This window comes from Cynoglossus semilaevis, chromosome 1 (assembly GCF_000523025.1).
Source record: "Cynoglossus semilaevis isolate Cse_v1.0 chromosome 1, Cse_v1.0, whole genome shotgun sequence".
Lineage (NCBI taxonomy): Eukaryota > Metazoa > Chordata > Actinopteri > Pleuronectiformes > Cynoglossidae > Cynoglossus > Cynoglossus semilaevis.
Window position 1 is genome coordinate 24,223,315 of NC_024307.1, and position 21,571 is coordinate 24,244,885.

At 38.6% G+C, this 21,571-nt stretch overlaps 1 protein-coding gene across 4 annotated transcripts; it reads left to right on the top strand.

Annotated features, from left to right (window-relative positions):
- Positions 1 to 857: 857 nt before the first annotated feature.
- On the top strand, positions 858 to 20,101 carry rell1 (RELT like 1). Of its 4 annotated transcripts, none has more exons than XM_025055200.1 (9): positions 858 to 1,004; positions 1,568 to 1,687; positions 6,381 to 6,590; positions 9,063 to 9,134; positions 10,431 to 10,485; positions 13,732 to 13,998; positions 16,214 to 16,346; positions 17,573 to 17,621; positions 17,709 to 20,101. In XM_025055200.1, the coding sequence occupies exons 2-8, from the start codon at positions 1,663 to 1,665 to the stop codon at positions 17,603 to 17,605; spliced, it is 795 nt and encodes a 264-aa protein (XP_024910968.1). In that variant the 5' UTR covers positions 858 to 1,004; positions 1,568 to 1,662; the 3' UTR covers positions 17,606 to 17,621; positions 17,709 to 20,101. The 4 variants fall into 4 exon arrangements, with proteins under 4 accessions (XP_024910968.1, XP_024910933.1, XP_016889801.1 ...); XM_025055165.1 differs by having other exon boundaries at positions 860 to 1,004; positions 1,560 to 1,687; XM_017034312.2 differs by lacking the exon at positions 858 to 1,004 and having other exon boundaries at positions 1,380 to 1,687.
- Positions 20,102 to 21,571: the final 1,470 nt, after the last annotated feature.

A 21,571-nucleotide genomic window follows, 5' to 3' on the forward strand; every position in this document is an offset into this window, starting at 1 on the left:
TTCATTCCAAACAACAGTGGAACATTAGAGGGCGTAGCCAGTCAGCACACTTTTGTAGTACATACGGAAAAGACGTAATGCCAGGAGAAGCGGAGCAGAATAATTTAGCTGCGGTGGTCACGATAGTTAAGGCTAATATCTGTTCCTTCTTCTGTTCCTTTCGGCTTTGTCCCTTTTTTAAATATAATATTATACATATATTTATTTATATATACATCAATGTTAACCACTGATTCTCCTCTTCGTTATGTGCTATCTGATTTTTCATTTAATTTTCACATTATAAATGGTTAGTCTATTGTAATGTGTGATTAAAAAAGGTTACCTTATCCTGATACTTGCTTTTATTTTATACATTTCAAATTATATTTGACTCATACTAAACCTTGTTTAGTTTAAATAGGCCTATATATTATATATAAAATTTACGTTCTATTGTTATTGAAATAACTAATTTAAAGTTGTTCCCAGAGCTTAAGAGTGACACTGGCAAGTAGTAAATTTTAGTTTCTTTGTCAACTTTCAAAATTCATATATATTCAATTATAATATATAAGTTGTAACCTAACACCTAACAACCCTAGCAGACAGTACCAACGGCTTTGAAAAGTTATGTTCATTCAACTCTGTCAACTATTGAGTACTCTTTGCTTATTATTATTATTTGAAAAATCAAAACTGTAAAACCTTTTAACTTTTTTGTCCATCCTACCCAAACTACACGAAGCTGGTTTTCTTCTGCGCGTTTATGCCGTATTTATGGCTCGAGCCGAGAAGCCGCATGTCGATCTCAACGTGCGCCAACCCTGATGACGTCAGGTGTACTGTTAACTTCTGAAGAAACACGCGGCCGGCGGTGTGGTTGTTGACTGCCTGCCTGTAAATACAGCGGATGTAGGACACGCGTTATTGAATAACGAATAACGTTCAATAACGAATAAACATCGTTTGCATTGTATTCATCAATCAAATATATCTTTAATAATTTACTTGTTTCGATTCTGGTGAGTTTTGTCACACTTTGCAGAGCATCGTCTCCTGTGAGTAATAATAACGACCTAGAAGAATTCACAGGAAGCGTCACAAGGACTGTATAAATGAAGGTTGTAGTTTGTAGGAGCTTATAATAGACAGGAAGATCCAGTGGACACCGAAAACCTCCGACAAAGATTCTGTTCTTGTTAGGTTGTTTGTTTATTAAGAGAAAGCTAGCAAAATCGACCTTAGAAAACACTTTGTCCTATGCATGATCCTTCCTTGCTTGCATTTCTTTCTATGCTCGGTTTAATGATTGACTCTAGAATCAAAGCAAATGCATTCCTTTGAAGTGATCTTATCGTTGACAAGTTCAATTCCGCTCGATTTACCGACAGAAAGCTAATCCCAAGCAGGAAGTTGTTAGAAGTGACTCCTCCTTGCATTCACTCTCGGACGTAGGCGATTCCGCTTTAAGAACAGGGCGTATCCGCTCTTGAGGAATCAGGAAATACGTTCGTGTTAAGAAAAAACCCCACCATGGTTGACTTTACGTTCCGTGAGTTAACTTGACTTTTCCTCAGTTGCTCAGGCTGCTGCTTCTGCTGTTGAGTGTCTCGTCCAAAAACCGCCCGTAAGACTCCTGACGGGCAGCCCAGAGAGCTGCTGCTGCGGTCCTTTCCCTCAATGGCTGATCACAATACGGGACTACGTAAGTTTTTCTGATCAATTTTTAATGACTCCCCCTAAAATTCCATTTTAACACTAAAGAGCTGTGAACCGTTTTTCGCTTCTCCCGTTGAAAGGTCTGCTCGCTTGATGGAAATATGGCAATAAATGATTTAAAATAATGCGTCCAGCTTAATTTACTCGAGAAGAGTGCATAGTTTTATGTCTAAGCAGGAAAACGCTGAAGAACTTATTCGGAAGAAAGAAAAACACAATAAAACTCATATAAAGCAAAGTTATTCCCTTCCACTTAAATGTCAATACTACTAACCTAATTATCTAAGAAAAACTACTCTAAGTTTAGTATTGAAATAAAATCAAACTAAACAAAAGTGACTGTACGAAAAAAGGACATCTAATGACAAGTTTAAAATAAGTGCATGATTTTTGGTCTCTAAATTATTATCAATACATCAGATAATAATTTAGAGACCAAAAATCATCATCTAATAAGTTAATTATCCGAGCCCAGAGATACTTACTGCAGCAGTGGGTCTAAATTTAACTGCATTCATAATTCATTCTCAGTCAATATGTAAAAAATAAAAAAACATATATATATATTATAAAAGCAAAAACCATTGTCTGGATTTGTTGCTACTGTTGCAACATCCATCTTTACAGTCAGTATAGCCTCTGAACACCGTACGCAATATATAGTTTAAAAACTAAATACGCATGGACCACAGAGAGCCATTATAACCACACTGTCATGAAGCTAAAATAAGATATTCATGCACATGTTCTCTCTCATTCCCAAACGCTGGTGTTCTCAATCTTTCCATCTTCTGTTTTTTTTCCACTAAGAGTCTGTGGCATCTCCAAAGGCCAAACTCTAAATTTTCCTGCAAATTTAATCAGACCTTGACATTTAGATCAGCTGCTGTGGAAACTTTGCACCAGAAGCGTAGTGAGTGTGTCTGTTGTACAAGCTTCCTGCTCATCTAGGTATAGCTTTATATTTATATAGTGGGTGCCACAGTGAGACCAACATAGTAATGGAGTCATGGTGATGTAGAAACATCTCCTCCCTGCTATAGCTCTAAGTAGGTAAAACAGTGTTTTACATGACTAGACGCTGTGTCCTGTGACATTTGATCCTGAAGTGACACAGCTTGTGAAGAGGCACATGATTTCCTGAGTATGATGAAATGACTGATTTGCAAAGAAGCAGAGCAGACATGGGCCTCATTTATCAACCGTGCGTACGGGCAAAAGTATATGAAATGATTGCGTACCAACATTCCTGTGCAAAGTATGGAATTTATCAACTTGAACTTGTGCTTAGAAATGTGTGTAAATTTAAGCACAGCTCTGGCCATGCGCACACACCAAATCTAGTGGTAGAAGACTGAAACCACGAATAGAACCAATTAAAGGAGACAGTGTTAAACAATATAACTTCACACGTTCCCACAAAATATTTGTTGTGAGTATAGAAAGAGTGCTCTCTACCAAAAAGATTTTGTTCATCTTTCGACTCAGTTGTCTGTTTGTGTTTCTCAGGTATTTTGAATCAATTACTCCCATACCCCTGTCTGTGTGTGTTATACAGGCATTGACTTTACATCATCCTGTACTGCATCAAAGACGCTAATAGCTCTGAGGGCAGCAGATTTATCACAGGCTGTTTTCTAACACAACCACAGGAAATCAGTCCTGCCAAGCCCTTACATAGAACTATTCAGGTACATCCTTCGAAGGCATATTTGAGCAACAAATTTGATGCTGCAGAAGGAAATATTTCCCAGTCAGGAAAAGGAGGATGTTCATCATTGGGGCCAAAGTTTGAGACTACTGCATTACCTGTAGATTCAGAGTATGTCAGTTTGTGTCCCTGGTTGCCAGGAGTTGTTTGAAGTCCACAGATTATTGTCAGGCATTACCTCAAATATTGGAATTTTAAGATTGTCTCAACCCCTACGTTGATCACAGTTTGTGCCTGAGACTTCTGTCAGAAAACAGTGTGTAATTTTTTGGAAAAGCCCCCCCCCCCATCCTTAATTGCAGTTTGTAAACTAATAGCACATTTAAAAGCTTCTAATTTCTGAGCTCAAAGTTTGGAAAATCAGGTTTACTTTATTGCTCTGTTCATTAAATCTGTTCATTTTCAAATTAATCATGGAATGTTTACCTCCATAGTTCAGTTTATTGAGGTCTTACCATTGCTGGACTAAAATTCTGGTTTTTACTGAGAAGACAATTTATTTTCTACTCACTCCAGTCACATGCAAATCCATTTATCCATATTAGAAATATCTCAGAACTCTTGCCTTTTGCCTCAGTGATGCTGGTATCTGGTCCATGCCTTTATTTCACATGCAAATCCATTTATCCATATTAAAAATATCTCAGAACTCTTGCTGGTATCTGGTCCATGCCTTTATATCCTCCAGGTTAAACTATTGCGACGCCCTTTATACTAGGAACTGGCAGTGGCATCCAGAAGCTCCAATACTTTCAGTTGAAGTGTTGTCAGGGTCTGTATGATGAGGCGCAAATATGATTACATCAGCCCAATCCTCTAGTTTCTCCAGTGGCTCCTCAGCCAATACTGACTGAACTCTTTATACCTTATACAATAACAAGACAGCACCAGTCCACAGACACTGCCATCATCTACCCAAGACTAAACACCAGACCACAGGTTGTTGGAGACAGGTTGTTCCAAAGTACTGCTCCACGTTGATGAAACTCCCCACTTAGTCACGTGAGGGCACCACAGGAAAGACTTTTAGTATTTAAAGCTTCACTGGCTTCAAACTTGTTGTTTTGGTTTGTCTCTACTGGTATCCTTTGTAGCACGTTGAGATTTTGTTCCAACAGTGTGATAAAAGTGTAACAAATTATTATTATCATTATTGAATCACTATTCGACCCACTCAGTCTATACTTTTTCCTGATGCTTTTAATATAATTATTAAATTGACTAACAGTCAGTCCTGAGACTTATTAGACAGACTGGGGACTGTACACCAGCAAAGTGACTCCTAATGAACATGTACACAAACACACACATACAACTCGGTCACAGGGAGGTCAGTGTGCAGACAATGGACTTGTCAGTGTGTTCAGTGATGCAGCAAGGACAGATCAGGAACCACATGGTTGATAAAGTCAAACACACTCTAATCTTGTACATTTGATTAGATTTTATTCTAACTATGTCCAAACAGCGAGCTCCCGTGTCACCGCCTGTCTCCGTGAGTCTTCAGGTCTCCTCATGACCTTCTTAGCAGTGGACAAACAGATGTGAATAGGAAACCAGACAAAGGCTCTCTTGTGAGTTGAGCTGGAATGCGTCACATGGCCCTCCAACAGCAGTGGCAAGGGCAGTTTTGGCCTTACAGCCGGCCACAGGTTACCAATGACAGTCTCACCTTAGAATAAAAATAACCTTTACTGCACAACTTTATATGTATTTATGAAGCAACAAAACAAGCTTCTCATAGTCGTCGGCTTGTACGCAGTGGTGAGAACCTTCTAGTAAGTAACTTCAAGCACCTGATGGGTCTGAAGTCCACATTTTGTTTGGTTGCTGAAGTTGTTTGTTTTTGAAGCGTTTCATATCATTGGCCATTGTTTTCCCTTTGTTGTAGTCAGTTCCATAAAAACGTCATGGTATCTCCAAACCTGCAGTTGAATTATGTGTCAGTCCATTCGTTTTATTAGATGTATCATCCATCAAATCATATACATGAATCTGACCTTGTCATTTCAGTGGGATATAGACAGTAGCAGGGATGCAGCCTGCAATTTGCATTTTCTTTCACTTTTGTGAGGGGTTGATAAATATATAAAAGTTAATGGAGAATAAACCCAGCAGGTGGCAGTAGTGCACCTCGAAGGGATACTTTTAACTGTTAAAACATGCACAAGAAAAAAGTAGTTGTTTGGGATGCAGGAGTACACCATAGTATACCAGCAGTTGCTAATTTTCAAACTTGCCCGTATTACTTGTTTCTTAGAATGGAATTTAGCATTTTGCAACTGTAGGTGCATTAATATGTAGGTGCAATAGGTCGAGTGCTGCTTAGGAGCACGAGTGTGTTATTGACCAGTCTCAAATCAATAACACATCAGTCTCATTAAAGTTATCTTTAATCATTGTTATCCTAAAAAAAGTTCCCTTTGAACTTGTGCTTTTACCGTGGGTGGAAAAATGGTGGATGATGCAGCTGCATTGTTCTAATAGTTTACTCCAGGTCTAATCATTACTCATTGGTTCTATTTTTGGTGCTTTCCTTTTACAGCTACTGCACTTGAACACTGGTGGAGTTACATGGAGTTACATATCTGATGTATTGATAAGTTACATGATAAGTTACATGTTAGCGAGTTTCAACTTAAAGAACAGACCCTTTCAGACCCTTTCGGTCTGTACAGTCCCACAGCTGAAGCTTCTCTGCCTGTCGGAGACTGTGGAGCAACTTTGGCAACAGACCAGACTCAACTGATTAAATTAGAGAACATCGAGGCTATGTATATGTTACAGCTGAGCTCTTTTAAATCTTCTCAGCTGCTCATCTCAGGCCTCAAGTGAACGTTGCTGTTACACTTGGTATCTTGTTGCTATCAGGAATGTTGCAGTTGTTTTCTTTCTGTTCCATCCTTTCAGCTCTCTAAAAACGTATGAGATTATCATGTAATTTTCTTTTTCTCTTTAAATACTCCAGAGGACAAAACTACAGTTAGTGGTGGAGTTGAAAACAAAGTAAACCCAGAGTACACTGCCTTCATCCTGGTGCCTGTCTTCTTCCTGTTGGGCCTGTTGGGGGTCGTGATTTGCCACGTACTGAAGAGGAAAGGCTACCGGTGCACGACTGAAGCCCAGGGTGACGATGAGGTCTTTGAAGAAGAAGAAGTGGATCCTGAAATGGGGGGAGGTTTGAAAATTTATGTTCATATTCATTGATCAAAAATGAACTGATTTTTGCCTTCCTTCTCTTTTTTTCTACAACCTAACGTCAGTTCTTTCTGCAATAAAAACCCCTTTCATCTTTCCTGTAACAGGACTCAGACAGACATTCCTGATGATGTTGATTAGTTTTCATAAATGTGGACAGATGATGATTAAAATAAACTTGTTAGATGTGAGTGGAACTCTAATTGCACAAGATCAGATGGACAAAATGATATAAACATATGTCGGCATGAGGGATATCAGAGGGATATTCTGTGTATTGTTTCATTGATTTTCCTGTTCTTGAGATTAAGAAATGGTCATCAGTGCCGGTCCAGGTGACTCCATCGGCTTAGTTAGTGTCAGAGTCATTGCTTTCATTGCTCTTTTATCTTATTATGTTTCCTCTAATGAGAGGAAGTCTTTGTCGTTTATTCTTTAAGGAGTGGAGGCAAATAGAAACCGAGCTGATGTTTGGCATTCAACACACTCTCACCGACTTAAATCAGGGTGTGTTAAGTGAGGTAAAACAAAGTCCCTAGTGTGCCGAGCTTTCCCCCAGATTAGCTTCAGATAGGGAGTTTAATCCTCCTGGAATCGATGTAAACGATGGAGAGTTTTCAGCCCTCCCAGAGTCAGCTTTGTGAACTTAGTGATAACGAGTTTTGTTCCCACCTGATCTCTGTAAAGGTGTGTACATTTCTTCCTTAAGATTTTCTTTTTCAAACTCAAATTGGTCTGTTGACTAAATATAAATATGTGTTTGCAAAGAAAACACCAAATCAAGATGAAAAAAGTCACTAGTGGGTTTTAAGACTAGGAGTAAAAGAATCATCCAACAAGGTTTGGCAAGCAAAGTGTGAGAATCTGTGCTGAAGAATTGCAAAGTTTCTCTGCTCAAGCAACATCTTTTATCTTCCCTCTATAGTTAAAAAGAATGGAAAATATTATAATTTAAAACCGATTTGGATTTAGTCGAAAAAAATGTGACATAATACTTTTGTTTACAAAATGTATTAACCTGTGTTTTTATGACAGTATACATATTTTTTACAACTAATTATTCAGCATTATGTTATTCATAACTGTATAAATAGTAGTATTACTGGAATGTCAACTGAAGTTTTCATATTTTAGCCATAAGTGTACCACTACTGTAATTCTTGAATGATAACAAGCCTCCAGTCACTAGGTGGCAGCAACTCATACAGTGGTTTGTACAGATTAAAATATACACATTATAAGGTTCTCAATATTATTTCAATTTCGTGTGGGGGCGGTGAAAACATTTCTGTCCCCAAGGGGGTCCATGACAGAGAACCACTGGTTTAACTGTATCATCAAGCTCTAGGTGTTGACATTTTTATTGCAGCCTTATAGTTTTCCTGTAAATGGGGTTAGTAGTGTTCTTCTGCCTGCCGAGGCAACTTTTTCCTTTTTCCTTTTCCATTAGTACAAGACGTGGCATGACAGAAACCAGACCAGTGAGGCTGGTACTGTCTTCTCTCCTTTTAGCGACCGTGTGCTGCAGCTAGAGACAGGAGCTGTTTACACTACACTGTCAGCAGAGACAGGAATCACTGCTGAGGCAGTCCCTCCTTCACAAGATTGTTTTTCCACCACTACTTCTAACGAAAGCACTGCATTAAAGTGTAGTAGAACTTGCTTTCTAAAGTTACAGCCAAGGCTCCAGGGCGTAAGGCTTGTCTGTGTTTCTCTGCATCTGTTTTCTGAGGCCCAGCTAAACAAAAGAGTATGTGTTTGTTGGTTGTTGTTCTGGTCTTCTCTTGTTTCCTAATGATCAGATTTCCTCCTCTATGGCTTCCGTCTAGTACTATGACCTCCACAGTTGTGGATGTGAACAGCCTTATCGTTGTGCATCTGAGAATTCACTGGAAACTGTGATGCGTTTTAATTCTTATCAGACATCGTGCAGGGAAATACGAGAGAAATCAGAGACGTGTAGAACTGGTATTTTGCAGGTAGTCGTAGTTGCTAAATGCTGAGCAATGTAAAATATGGCTCTTTGTTTTAGCAACGGTGGCTGGTGCTTTCTACAGAAAGACAATAGCACAATTTAGACCCTGCACATTTCGTAGTTACACTGACTCCAAGTGGCCAGGAACTATTTTGTGAGAATAACGTATAAACTTCTCCGGCTTGTTCGATCCCTAAAAATGTATGGATATTATGGTCTTAGAAAATATGCATATGTATCTATATATTAGACAGAAATCTCCTAAATTTGGAATTATTTTCAGTGGTGAAATGCTGCCTTTTATAAACATGTTTATATAAAATATATTTATATGTATTTCATTACGTATTTTAATAGACAATAAGTGCATGTGTGTCTTTTGATAATATTTTTTATCTTTCTATTATGTTTATACAAAAAATGAACAGTCCTGAAATTAAACACCCTAATTATTTTTTGTGTTTTCTTTTTTTCCAGACTTTAACGACACCTTCAGTGACAACAACGACACAGTGGGACAAATTGTTCACTACATCATGAAAAATGAAGGTGTGTGTGTGCACGCATGTTTTTTTTATCATAAAGAGTCTCAATCAGCTACTTTTATTGGAAGTGTACTTGTGCACAGCCTCAGTGTTAGGAAGCAAATATTTGTTTGAGTGAACACAGGCTGCTGAATCAATTTCATCACTTCAATATTTGTCAGATATCCCGCATTTCGTAATAAATGCCTATGAGAACATAACTGGGCGTAGGAGAAAGTTCAAGTCATGGCCGTTACGAAATCAACACAGCTGATACTTGAAGGTTGTTCTGACACTACTGCACTAAACCTGAGAAGAGTGTGTGTTTGGTGCTGTGCGGCCTGGTCAGTCCAGTTTGGCTTAGGACAAACTGAGGACACACTGGCAGCAGGGCAGGAATGTAAAGGCCAATGCATATGTTTATCTACAGCCTGCTTGCATCACAGTTTCTGGGATGACTTCAAATGAGTCAACATTTGTCATTAGTTAGTCTCCCCTCATTGGTCAGTCATAACTACCTTATTAAAGGACTGTGTTGCACCACAGTTATTGTTGAAGTACAACGTGTAGAGTGAAGTATCTCCAGGCTGTAATAACACACAGGCTCTCTTTGGAGAATTGCACTACAATTGGATTGTGACATTTTTAACTTTAAATTTCTTGACTTCGGTTTAAACTCTACATTAATATGTGGTAATTACAGAATACCTAAAGAAAACCACAGCGAAACCTTTACTTCTGTCTTTAGTTCTAATTATAACAAATGAAGTTTTTTTTTTCCAGTACGTCTGACCTGAGACCAGTGGAAAACATTTTGACCCTCTTGCCCCCCAAAAAAACTTTTTTTGAAATCTGCAGTAGAAAGATGCACTTCTGCCACTTACTGGAGATTTCTGCATATTGTACCTTTTTGAAGAACTGATTAAAGTTTGACAAATCATCCTAAATGAAGCTTAAATCCTGGGACAGTTACATCACAATTTACATTAACCAGTGAGGATTGATGGATTGATTTGCTCCATCTACAGTACTAAAAGGAGAAGGACTCTACTACCACAAGAAGAGAGAGGACGTATAAAGATTATTTTAAGTTTAAGATCATCAATTGATGTTTGGCAGCCATTTTTGTTATTGTTTTTGTAGAAGACTGAAACAGAAATACTTGTTTTTGTAACCTGAAAACTCAATAGTGTGCACTAACCAAAGCAACACACCAACTTCAGTTCTACTAGTACAGGCAAAGCTTTGATGTGTTCTTCTATTTTTCTCTCACCTCTGAGTATCTGTTCACATCAGTAACTTATTCTCTTCTTCTGTCCAGCGAACTCAGACGCCCTGAAAGCCATGGTTCATGACAACAGCACTGACTCTGATGGGTAAGTGTTTTTTATTTTTATTTTTTACAGAGACAGACGTTAGAATAAACGGTCCAACAGTCACTATGAACCAACAGTCACCAAAAATATTTGCCTCAGTTTAATTGAAAACACGTGAGAAACATTTCAACCACCAGATGGCGCTTTAAGCCTGCATGTGTCCCTAATCTCTCTCCGGCTTTTGAGTTTTTTTTGGCGCAGGAAATGGCCACTCAAGGTAACCAGGCCACGCTTTTCTTTTCTTTTCTGCCCTTTTTCTTTTTTTTCCCTGCTGATTTGCTTCCATATTTGCAGGACTTATTGAGAGCAGGCAGCTGGGGATGATTCCCAAAATGTCTGTGTCTCACATCACTGCACTGAGGGATTTATCAAAGCACAGTGAGCACAGATGTTAACATGTTCTCAGCCAAGATTGTTACTTTGACTCTACTTCGAATGGGATTACTATATAAAGAGAGGAAAATAACATTTGTTTTTAATCTGAAAGTTTAAAACCATCTGCTTTGGTGAGTCATGGCAAAATGCATTTTTTTGAAATTTCTTATTTTTGGGCTGATTCGTCAACATTAACAGCCTCTGCAATCAAATTAGACTTTCATATTTTATATAAAAATACTAATGAAAACCTCCTACAAAATCCAGGAAGTCAGAACAGTTTTAAATGGACCTTAATTCAAGTAAAATACTTTACTACCATTTTCAACCCATGAAATGCTTGAAAAATACTGCAAGTAGAAACACAGAACCATTGAAATCTTTGAACTTGTTTATTGTTATAAATGAGTTTTCAGTCAAGTTCAAAGCTGCAGGTCAGGTTGAACAAAGGCAGCTGCAGCTAATCTTTCATCCCTGTTGCTGTTGGATGGAGCTGACTAGTCCTGACTAGTCCTCATTTTAAAAGCCTTTGCCACATTAAAAGTGGAATTGTCTGCTTTAAATCTCAGCAGTGACCCTCATTTGACAAAACCCCAAATCCTTTAATACCATTTCAGTAGGATGTGATTGTTTACATCTAAAGCCTGTCTCCTCGAGGCCCTCTTTGAAGCATCATGAGAAGAAAGAACCGACAGTCGGGGCCGAGATGTGACGTCCCTGCCTCTCATCGCGGCCTTCATCTGCTCAGAGAGCAGGGAGCGAAGGCAAAACGAATGAATATGCGAAGCAGCTTTTTCCGATAAGCAGGCAGAGAGCTGGGCAGATAGGACAGACAGATAGGAGGAGGAAATGTTTGTGGCAGTGGAGGAGTCTTAAGTAAATCAAGTTAGTGGAGTATGTTTTGTCCTTTCATCTTTCTTGTCCTGTCTGAGGTGGAAAGGAGTGAAGATGAAGAAGGAGATGTTCTTCTCCTGTCTGGTAGACTTGGTGTTGATAAATGCCCAGGGATTTTCCTCTGTGTGGAGTTAACGCTTGTAAATATTCTGTTTTGTTCACTCACACTGGTCTCTCTCTCCCTGTCTCTCTCCCCCTCTCTTTCTCTCTCTCCCTGCCTCTCTCTCCCTCCCTCGCCCTCTCCCCCTCTCTCTGTCAACATTTCCTGTCTTCTTTTGTTCGTCTATAATTTCTCCACATCTGCGACTGTTCACCTCATCCTCAGTTTTTCCTAGTCAGGGTGGGCAGCCTGCCAGTGGATCACTTAGAAATGGAGGGATGGTAGGGAGAGGGGGTTTCACCAGGGGTAATTAATGAAGGACTCGGAGGAGGGGAAAGGAGACTGACACAAGAAGGAAAGGAAGGAAGGAGAGGAACTGCAGGAGGAGGAGCAGGGTGACTGTAGTGTGGCCAGGTTTAGCTATCAGCATCTCCACAGACTGTGTTCTACCTTCACCCGACTCACTGAGTGTTCCAAGCTCTTCTTCTGGTACCATTGAGGCTTATCAGTCACTGAGTGAACACAGAGAGTAAAATGAAGGTCAAGATCAGAACCTGTGAAACACAGGTCGAATGCAGTCAATAACTCAAAAAAGGTAGAGAAGTAAAAAAAGAAAAAGAAAATCAGCCCTACATGGATTTCACTGTCGATCTCTGCACCTTGTCAACATTGAAAATAATAACTCCTCAGCTAATTATTTCTCTGTTTGTCCTTCAGCTGTCTCTCTTGCGCTCTCTCCCTCTCTCTCTCACACACACACAAACACGTATATATCTATTTAAAACAATTCTTCTGTTTACACAGAGCTCCTCTCCCAGGTCACGGACGTTCCCAGGCTGTTCCTCCCGTTAATTATCTTTGAGATATGAACGGAGATGAGAGCTGATCTCAATTATCACCTGTTTAACACGCTTTGAATGTAAATACTGCGTTAGTGTCAGCTGAGCAGGATCTTTATCTCCACACGGCTCTTTTATCTCAGCTTTAAACAAATGTCTCTTGCAATGATTCCTTCACAGTGAATATTCTGCGCCTGCTGGTATCAGACCAAGTGCTACTGAACGAATCTTTTTTATTGTGAAAAAGATTGTAATCCGAAGTGGTCTGAATGCTGGTGGGTTGGAAAGGTCAAGCTTTTCAAATGTACAGATAAAAGCATCACATTGTTAGACTAGACCTTTGAAATAAGTCACACTCTCGTATGAACATTGGTGTTTATTATACCTTTGCTGGCCACTCCTTTAGGAACATCGTACTAGGAGTGGTTTGGTTTTAGCACACATTTAATGTCAAGATGCATAACTTATTATTATTATTATAAAAAGGTAACGTGAAGTGTTGTTGTTTTTCAGGTGTATAATGCACAAACTGTACATTTGACTCAAGACAGAAAAAAAAAACAATTTGGAATTATGTGTCATTTTGTTTAGCGTTGCTAATTCATCCTCAGATTTTTCTGGTTTAAATTCAAATGTTTGTCAGATGACAGTCACTGAGTCACTGTAAACTGTAAAACTCAGTTTAATTCAAAAATGAAACAAATTCACGAGATAAAGAAATACAATCTTAAAGAAACCATAATGATAAAGTCTATAATAAAAATATTATTTATCTTATGTTATAATAATAGTCTTATTTTTATTATCACTATAATATAAATAAATACAAAAATAGACTCGTCATGGCACCTCAGTGGTGTGCAAACGCAGCTGGTAACAGATGTTGAAATACAATGACAAAATATATTAATATATTTTCCCAGTCTACTATATGGCTGTAATACCTCAGCAGTTCTTCTACTCATATTTTCTTATAAATATGTCTTCTGCACTGTCTATTATTAGATTGAAAGATAGAAATAAAATTATTATCTTCAGGTTCTTTTTTTCCTCTAGTCCTCCGTACACACCCACGACGCCCAACACCCCGACCACTCCGATGACTCCCATCTCGCCCGGAGCGTCCCCCGGAGCTGCCAAACACACCTGCAACCACCTGCATACCATTGGAGGACTCGGTGGCCACAAGAACATCTGCACCCGCTGCAGCCAGAAGAAATGGCCGCTGATGCGGAAGCTGTCAACGCGCAAGCCTGAGCAGCGCCGCAGCCACCACGGAGAGGTGACAGTCTTGGCCGTGGGCAGGTGGGTGAAAACAGCAAACAGAGTCACTACTGTTTATAACGGCATCTACATCAGGTGTGTCGAACTCACCTGAACTCATCAGTGGAACTGTATTGCTGACAAGCCTGAGCAGCGCCGCAGCCACCACGGAGAGGTGACAGTCTTGGCCGTGGGCAGGTGGGTGAAAACAGCAAACAGAGTCACTACTGTTTATGACGGCATCTACATCAGGTGTGTCGAACTCACCTGAACTCATCACTCACATAGTTAAAAAATGTTCCTAATTTTACTAATTTACTTCATTCAAAGAAAGTCCAGTCATATTCATTTACTTTCTTTATTAAAAGATAATTAAAAAAAGATAAAAAAATAATAATAAATAAGTAATAAAAAAACTTAATTTCTCAGGTTAAGCTCCCACGAGCCACACAAAATGGCTTGGCGGGTTGCATTTGGCCCCCTTGAGTTTGACCTACGTGGATGAAAGTCTCTGTTCTCAGTGAACAGGAACAACACCGTAGAATGACACTGTGACTGTTGGTGAAGGAACAGAGATGGTGTTTACTTTATTGCCATTAGGCACTGGTTATCACATCACATAAAATATAATCACAGTCACTACCCAAAACTGTAGTGGCTGTTTTGCAACTGTTTTGCAAATTATTGTACATTTTTATTTATTATATTGTCATTTCCTGCTGCTAAATGAATGTATTTTTGTTTGCCAGTGAAATGCTCAGATGAAATCTGAATCTGTTGGGCGTAAACCGGCTCTGTCCACATACAGTGCACACAAAATCCTTGACGTGAGTGCTCAATAATTACCTCAGTAAAGCCAGTGTTAATCACACAGAGTGGCTTCTCTGTGCACTTTGACATCAGACCAGCCATCTGTGAACTGCAGTGTCGAGAGGTCATAGCGAAGAAGCCTGGGAAAAAGTTAGCTGCAGTGTGTGTGTGTGTATGTGTGTGTTTTTGTTGCGTTGTTGTGGCTTAGTGTGAAGCTTCAAGGGCTTTCACCTCTTTTCAAAACATTTTGCAGCTAGCTGTAGTGTGAATGGTGGCCCACACAGAGAAGGTACAGAATGTAGTCTATGGACAGAAATACATACGCGTATGTATATTTGATCTCTAAAGAAAGTGATCAATACAAATGTTTTTCTTGCTTTTTTTCTTGGGGCCATGTGCTGTACTTTTGTGGCTGTGTGTGTGCTTTAGTGGGAGGGTAGTTGTAGTATCAAGCTGCAGGGGTTTGACCTTAAAAACACACCAAACTGGAAGGACTGGGACACAGAAACCTATGATGTCTCTCTGCTCCAACACCATCCTTGTCACTCGTTTCCTCTTTCTCACGGTTGTCTTCAGAGGATTGTTTTCAAACGACACAATGTCTGTCTCGCCTTTTCTTCGCCAGTCGTCACTGAAGCTGTTTCACAGCTAAAAACATTCAGGCAATTTTTAGCAGAACTTGGCTAAAGAAGCGTTGCTGATGGATTTCAGATAAATGCTGCTGCTTTAAACAAAGACATTTCTTCTCTGAGCACAACAGCAGTGAATCAGTCTTTGGAAATGTTGACATTTTTATTTACTGTATGACTATATCACGTCTGCAGGGTCTTTTCTTTTCATTAGCTATTCCTGATTGTTTCCATCCTTGGGGCAAACACCTGCTTTTTTTTTTGATTTGGTCCAACTTGATTTGCTATTTTCTGGCCTTGTTTTGCTGAGGCTGGTTCCAAGACAAAAAATAATTACTTCATACAAACACATACCTAGTACTGCGACCTGACTGTGCTTGTTCATGGTGTCCTGCTTTTTCAAAACATACAGTATGTAACAGGGTAAAGGCAGTTAGTCCCCAAAAGTTAGTTTAGCCTAAAGACAATTCAGCACAGCCAAAGCCAACCCCCTAGAAAACTAATAAGTAATATTTTAAATCTTTTTAGCTTATTTATGTGTATTTTGTCTAACTAGTTAGATGTATTTATTTAATTTTGGAGTTTAAACAAACTATTCACCTGTTGTCACTTGTTAGCTTCTCTTTTTTTTCTTTTTTAGTGAGTAAAAAAACAGGCTTAAGTGTAGCTAACTCTTTTCCTTTTGTAGTCACATGACAATTTTATGGCATTTTATAGAAAGACCATATTGTAGTGATAATAGTATAATATACAGTACATAATATGATGTGTACTTTTTTTTTTTAACCCAATTCTACTTTTTTTTGTTCCTTATCCAGGTTCCGAGTGACAAAGTGTGAAAAGCCGTCCAGAGAGAGGCGGACTCTCTTAATAACTGACTCCAACGGGAGTGTTCCAACATCACCCACAGAGGTGGAACCAAGGAGCCGGAACATATCCGAATCCCAGCAGGTCTGTGGTCTGAAATATCCCTTTGATTTATTTGTCATGACTTGTTTTAGTCAGTCTTTAAATGAAAATGTCTTCATATCTGATTGGTTTTCTTTCTGCCCTAATCGCTATGTCACCTATTGGAGAAAATAAAGGTCAGATCTGTGGCTGATGCGTTTGAATGTGCGTGTATTCTTATTCAGAGATGAGCACATTTATGGCCGAGCACATTTCCGGCCATAAATAAATAAATTAGTCTTTAAATGGTGACACTGCAGCAGTGAATCATTCGTGGTTGTTTGGACAATCCTTCTCTTTAAATCACATCATTTATATGAATGAATTTGTGTTTTCTATCTGCCTTTATATTCAGCTTCTCTGTTAATGAAATGAAAGATTCCAACAGAGCTGCTTTGTTAGTGACGGAATAGCTCAAATACTTAATAATTAGCTAAAGAAAGCTAAGAATTCCTGAAGTTACCTTAAAAAGGTTCACCTTTAGGTGAACAATAATCGGCTACAATTTTTCCTGAATACTAGTTTTTGATTTACCTCAGAAATTGCTAAAAGTAAGCCTTATGTAGCACAGTGTCAGATCAATATACTCAATATAAAGGTAAAACAAAGCAAAAATTAAAGCTTTATGTTATCGAGCAAAGTGATTAAAAATTGCTTAATAATAGTAAAATAGTAATTTAGTCAGATGTAATTAAATAAGCTATATAGTAATCCAAAGTTTACCTTAATCTCAGCTAAAGTCTAACATAAAACTTCAGGTCACAGAAAAAGTTCAGTGTTAGCCCAATATTCTCAAGATTTTTGACAAATTACAGAAAAGAAAATCAAAACAGTTTTCTGTTCCAGGAGATGTGAAGATAGATGAGAGAGTGACAACAATTTCAGGGCCAAAAAAACTAGCCTTGAAGAAAGAGGATACTTTTTTTTTTTTTGTAGATCCAGTTAAATCAGTCTGTTCTTTATTCTCTTCATGCTCCTGAATTGTAGATACAACAAGTTAAGAAAATCAATTTACAGATTAAAGACATTATTAACATTGGGGTCATTTCATGCTATTGACTTTTTCTTCTTGTATTCACTGTGACTGCGGGGGAGGGAAGGGTGAGGGAGTTGCTGCCACCCTGGATAACAAACAAATCCTGTGGTGTGGAAGAGTGAAGACAGAGCCGACATAATCAGGCTGAAAAACAACCCCTTGATTGATGCCTGTTTTATTTCCTTCCCCTCAGGTGCAATCAGAAAATATGGACAGCAAGAAATGATAAAAAAAACCTCCAGGTACCAACCTCATTTTTTTAAAAGAAATCTGTGACGTGCTTGTCCTTATTTCTTTGCATCTAAAAATGTTTCATCCTTGAATTTCAGCTTCCTAAACAGACAAGAGAACGAACACCTGGACTGTGTTTTTAGAAACCAAACACGTTGAGATTGAAGTTTCGAGAGGACGACGAGATTGAATGTCAGCAAAGGTGAAAGAAGATGGAGAGGGTGAATTTCTCTGAGAATCGTCTTTGTTAGAGCGACGGAAGCTGCTGACGACCAAGGCAAAGGTGGTATTTACACTTGGTGGTTGTTGGTGACACACTTCAGTTCCTCCTGTGATAATTTCACAGCACTGCCTTGCTCAATGGCTTCAAGTGTCATTACTCTTGTTACACCAACATTTCGATGTAGTTTTGTTTCTGGTGCAGGCCCTCAGGAGGAACAGGTGCTGTCAGTTAGAATAGACATTCTCAAACTGGAAAACTGGGACCACTTCTTTGGAACGGTGTTCCTTGTCATTCTCAATCTTTTTTTTAATTTATTTTGTTTTCTGTGTCTGCCTTGATCAGTGCTTTTCTCAGTACATTCAAATACTGAGAACACAGTATTTTAGTATTCAAAGATGAACAGTACATAAGTGACAGTGTTATCTTGGCAAAAAGCTGAAACTCTTGGAAAATGTATTGTCAGTCACAGTTTGGTTGTATTTAAGCTTGGGATGTTTGTTTCCAGCTCCATATATTCATCCATTCCACACTCCTGAAGGAGTAACATTTGAAGGAACATCTAGTCTGTGTTTACATCCCAAATCTTCCAAGTGTAAATGTCCAATCAAACCTTTGAGGTGATAGGCTCAAATATTAGTGATAAAGCCCTATTTGTGTTCTCCTCGGTCTCTAGAGTATGATTTCAGTTGTCTTGCTGTTAGCAAGCAAGCTTCACAAAAGTTCAGGTTCAGTAGTTGTCTAAACCTGCAGCATTCTTTCAAAAGTCAAACTGGAACTGAAAAACATCATGTTGTCCGTGTGCTGTAGCTGCGATGGCTACTGATGCCTCTCTGCCTGCGCTAATGAAACATGTTCCTCACATACAGATATAGACGACAATTCCTCTTTAAGGACCAGACTGATACCAAAGTGTCTAAATATTCTCTCTTTATATCAACTTTATTCTCAAGGTCAGGTTTGAAGTGACTCAGTCTAGTTCAGCACGTTCTTGGCACCTTTTTGTTTGCAAAAGTACGACATTTACGTGCAAACATCAGCCACACAGTCCTCAGGCTGGACTATGCTGTTGGTTGTTGTTTCCTTCTAAAGCTTCTGTGTCTGCGCATGCTGCTCACTGACTGTTCACTCACTGCCGCAGCAAACACCTAGCCTAGATCTATTAAACTCTCTTACAATTTGTCAGCACACAGAAGAGTTTTGAAGTTGTTTTACATTATTGTTGCTTGCACACTAATAATGCCTCTGTGCCTGTTCATGCTGCTCATTACCAATGACATTTTTAGCTAACAGACATGAAACTTACCCTGTCTTGAGGTTTTGCCCAAAAAGCATCAAATTGATCCTTTCCTCCTTTCAATATTAACTCTAAGTCTAACAATGACTTTGTGCCTGCACAAAAATGACCAAAAGACATCTGGTCAAATGCTAGATTAACCAAAGTCAACTGCCAGATGTGATGCATGTGTTTTTATGGAACACGTGGAGAAAGTAACCAGTCGAGAAACTAGTGTTTGAATCGATGTTCTTTTTCGTTCACATGATGTTTGCAGTTGTGTGTGAACCAAAGCAGTTATGTTGAAAAGATACTAAAACACTATGTTACAACGTTAGTAGACCTGTTCCAGTCTGTTCATCAGGAGTCATACGCCTTAGATCACTGCGATCTCTGTGCAGATCACACTCCTATTTAGAGGTAAAAAGATCGTAAATCATCATAGGTTCCTGAGCAAATTTGGGGACAGCAGGTGTGATTGACAGCCATATTGTCCAATAGGAGCTTGGTTACAAAACTATCATGATACTTTTTTTGTGTTGATGTTTTCATTTTTAATTCTAACTAGGTTAGAAGTAAAGCCAAAATGTCGAAGGTCATTGACGTCATTATGTTGTCATTATGTTCATTTCAGTCCACTCCAGTATACATGGAGAATCTGTCTTTATATGAAGTCAAACCAAGCTCTTCTTTTTAATTTAGCCTGACTTTATCATATTTATCAATCCAGGTTTAGGCCTTTGAGTTTTTTCTATTGTAATGTGCCTTTAATTGTTGGGCATGTGTGATTCTGCATTTGTCGTTCGACAAGCGTTTACATTGTCAAGGTTCCAGAGGGTTATTCAGTAGAAAAGACAATGTCGTATAGTCACTTTCATAGTGTGTGTTTGTGTGTGTGTGTGTGTGAGAGAGAGAGAGAGAGAGAGATAGAGGGAAAGACAAACATTAATGTACAGTATTTCCTCCAATAAAATCAGTCCTTTTATGAAGAAAAATGTTTGTGTTCTACAAGCTCTCTGTCTTGGCCCTGTGCAACAACATCAGTTACTTTGGTGTCTGACTGCTACAGAATAGTCCACTCGGGGGCAGTACTCAGTTCAGAGTTCATTTCCAGGCTGACATTAGTTTCGGAGACATGAACAAACGTGGCCACAGTGGAGGAGGTGGTGATAATGTCCCTGCTGAGAACAAGGGCCAGCAGAGGGCAGAGCAGGGGACAGTGGAGGTCTGTGAGGACATTCAGTTCAGCTCCAAGTCAACACACACTTCTTCTTGTTGTCTCCACTGTTTCTGCCGTTTGTCTTTTTGCTGTTCCTTTTTATGGCTGCCCGTGAGCTATTCTGCGCAACACCGCCCCCATGATTTTCCAGTGGTAGTGCTCTTTCATGGTAGACATCTGCAATTTCTCAGAGAATGTAGCAAATTCTAAATGAAGCAGAGGACAGAGGAAGGCTTTGTTTGTTTGTTTGAGTTTGAGGGAATGTAAACATTTTCCAAAAACATACTGATGCTGCTAGATATAAAAGTTGGTGCATTGAACTAAACGGAGCTGAGAACCCCACCGTGAGATGGGAACAAACTCAGTGTCTGCAGAGCTTAATATTTCTGTGCTAATTTTAGACGTGTCCAGATGTAAACCTTCTTGGATGAAAACACAGAGGATCCAGAAGGCATTTTATACAGAAGTCTCTAATTTTAGACCTTAGTTTTTTAGTGGGAAAAGTAAAAAACAAAAAACAGCAACAGCAGGATGGAGCAGCAGATGGATGTAGAAGTTGAATCTCTGCCTCTGTGATGCTCCACTGACTCTGTGGCTCAGAAGACACAGCACAAGCCAGAGCTGAGAGACTGAGGGCAGAGATGTAGTTTGTGCTCAGGTCGTGACCTGACCTTCAATCAAACATGTCTCATTTGATGATATTGTGAAAAAAAGATATTACCTACAAATAATGGAATTAATTTCCTCCTGCCTGGTTTGATGAACTTGCTAACAAATATAAAATATTGCACATGCCACATACTAAATCAATGTAATGAATCAAATCATGAATTTAATCATGAAAACTCTTAATAACTTAGAATTGATTCTTTTTAAATTCATTTTCCAATGCATTTTACATCAAAATAAATAGATGTATTTGATGTATAAACACAATATATAATCACAATAAGTTATCAATAATTGGTTCGAGTAAATGTGTTTGATTGATTTTAAATTCACTTCAGCATTTGAATCTGAATGTATTTTGTAAATAAATTAATCAATAGACAAAATAATAATTAATAATTACATATAATTTATAAGCAAAGTATTTGGTAAAATGCATATTTTCTAATTTATCAATAGAATAAATAAATAGAAACACAATTAACAATAAATAATCCCAAAAATAAATTGAATGAATGAATATTTAAACATGTTTTTAATTCATTAAACTTAGAAATAAATTATTATAATTATTACA

What these genes read in the sequence shown, in the direction of transcription:
- rell1 (XM_025055200.1), top strand. Translation starts at nt 1,663, where the DNA reads ATGGCTGATCACAATACGGGACTAC. An exon ending in ACAGTCTTGGCCGTGGGCAG is followed by an intron (nt 13,999 to 16,213) that starts GTGGGTGAAAAC and finishes TTCCTTATCCAG; the next exon opens with GTTCCGAGTGACAAAGTGTG. An exon ending in ACATATCCGAATCCCAGCAG is followed by an intron (nt 16,347 to 17,572) that starts GTCTGTGGTCTG and finishes CCTTCCCCTCAG; the next exon opens with GTGCAATCAGAAAATATGGA.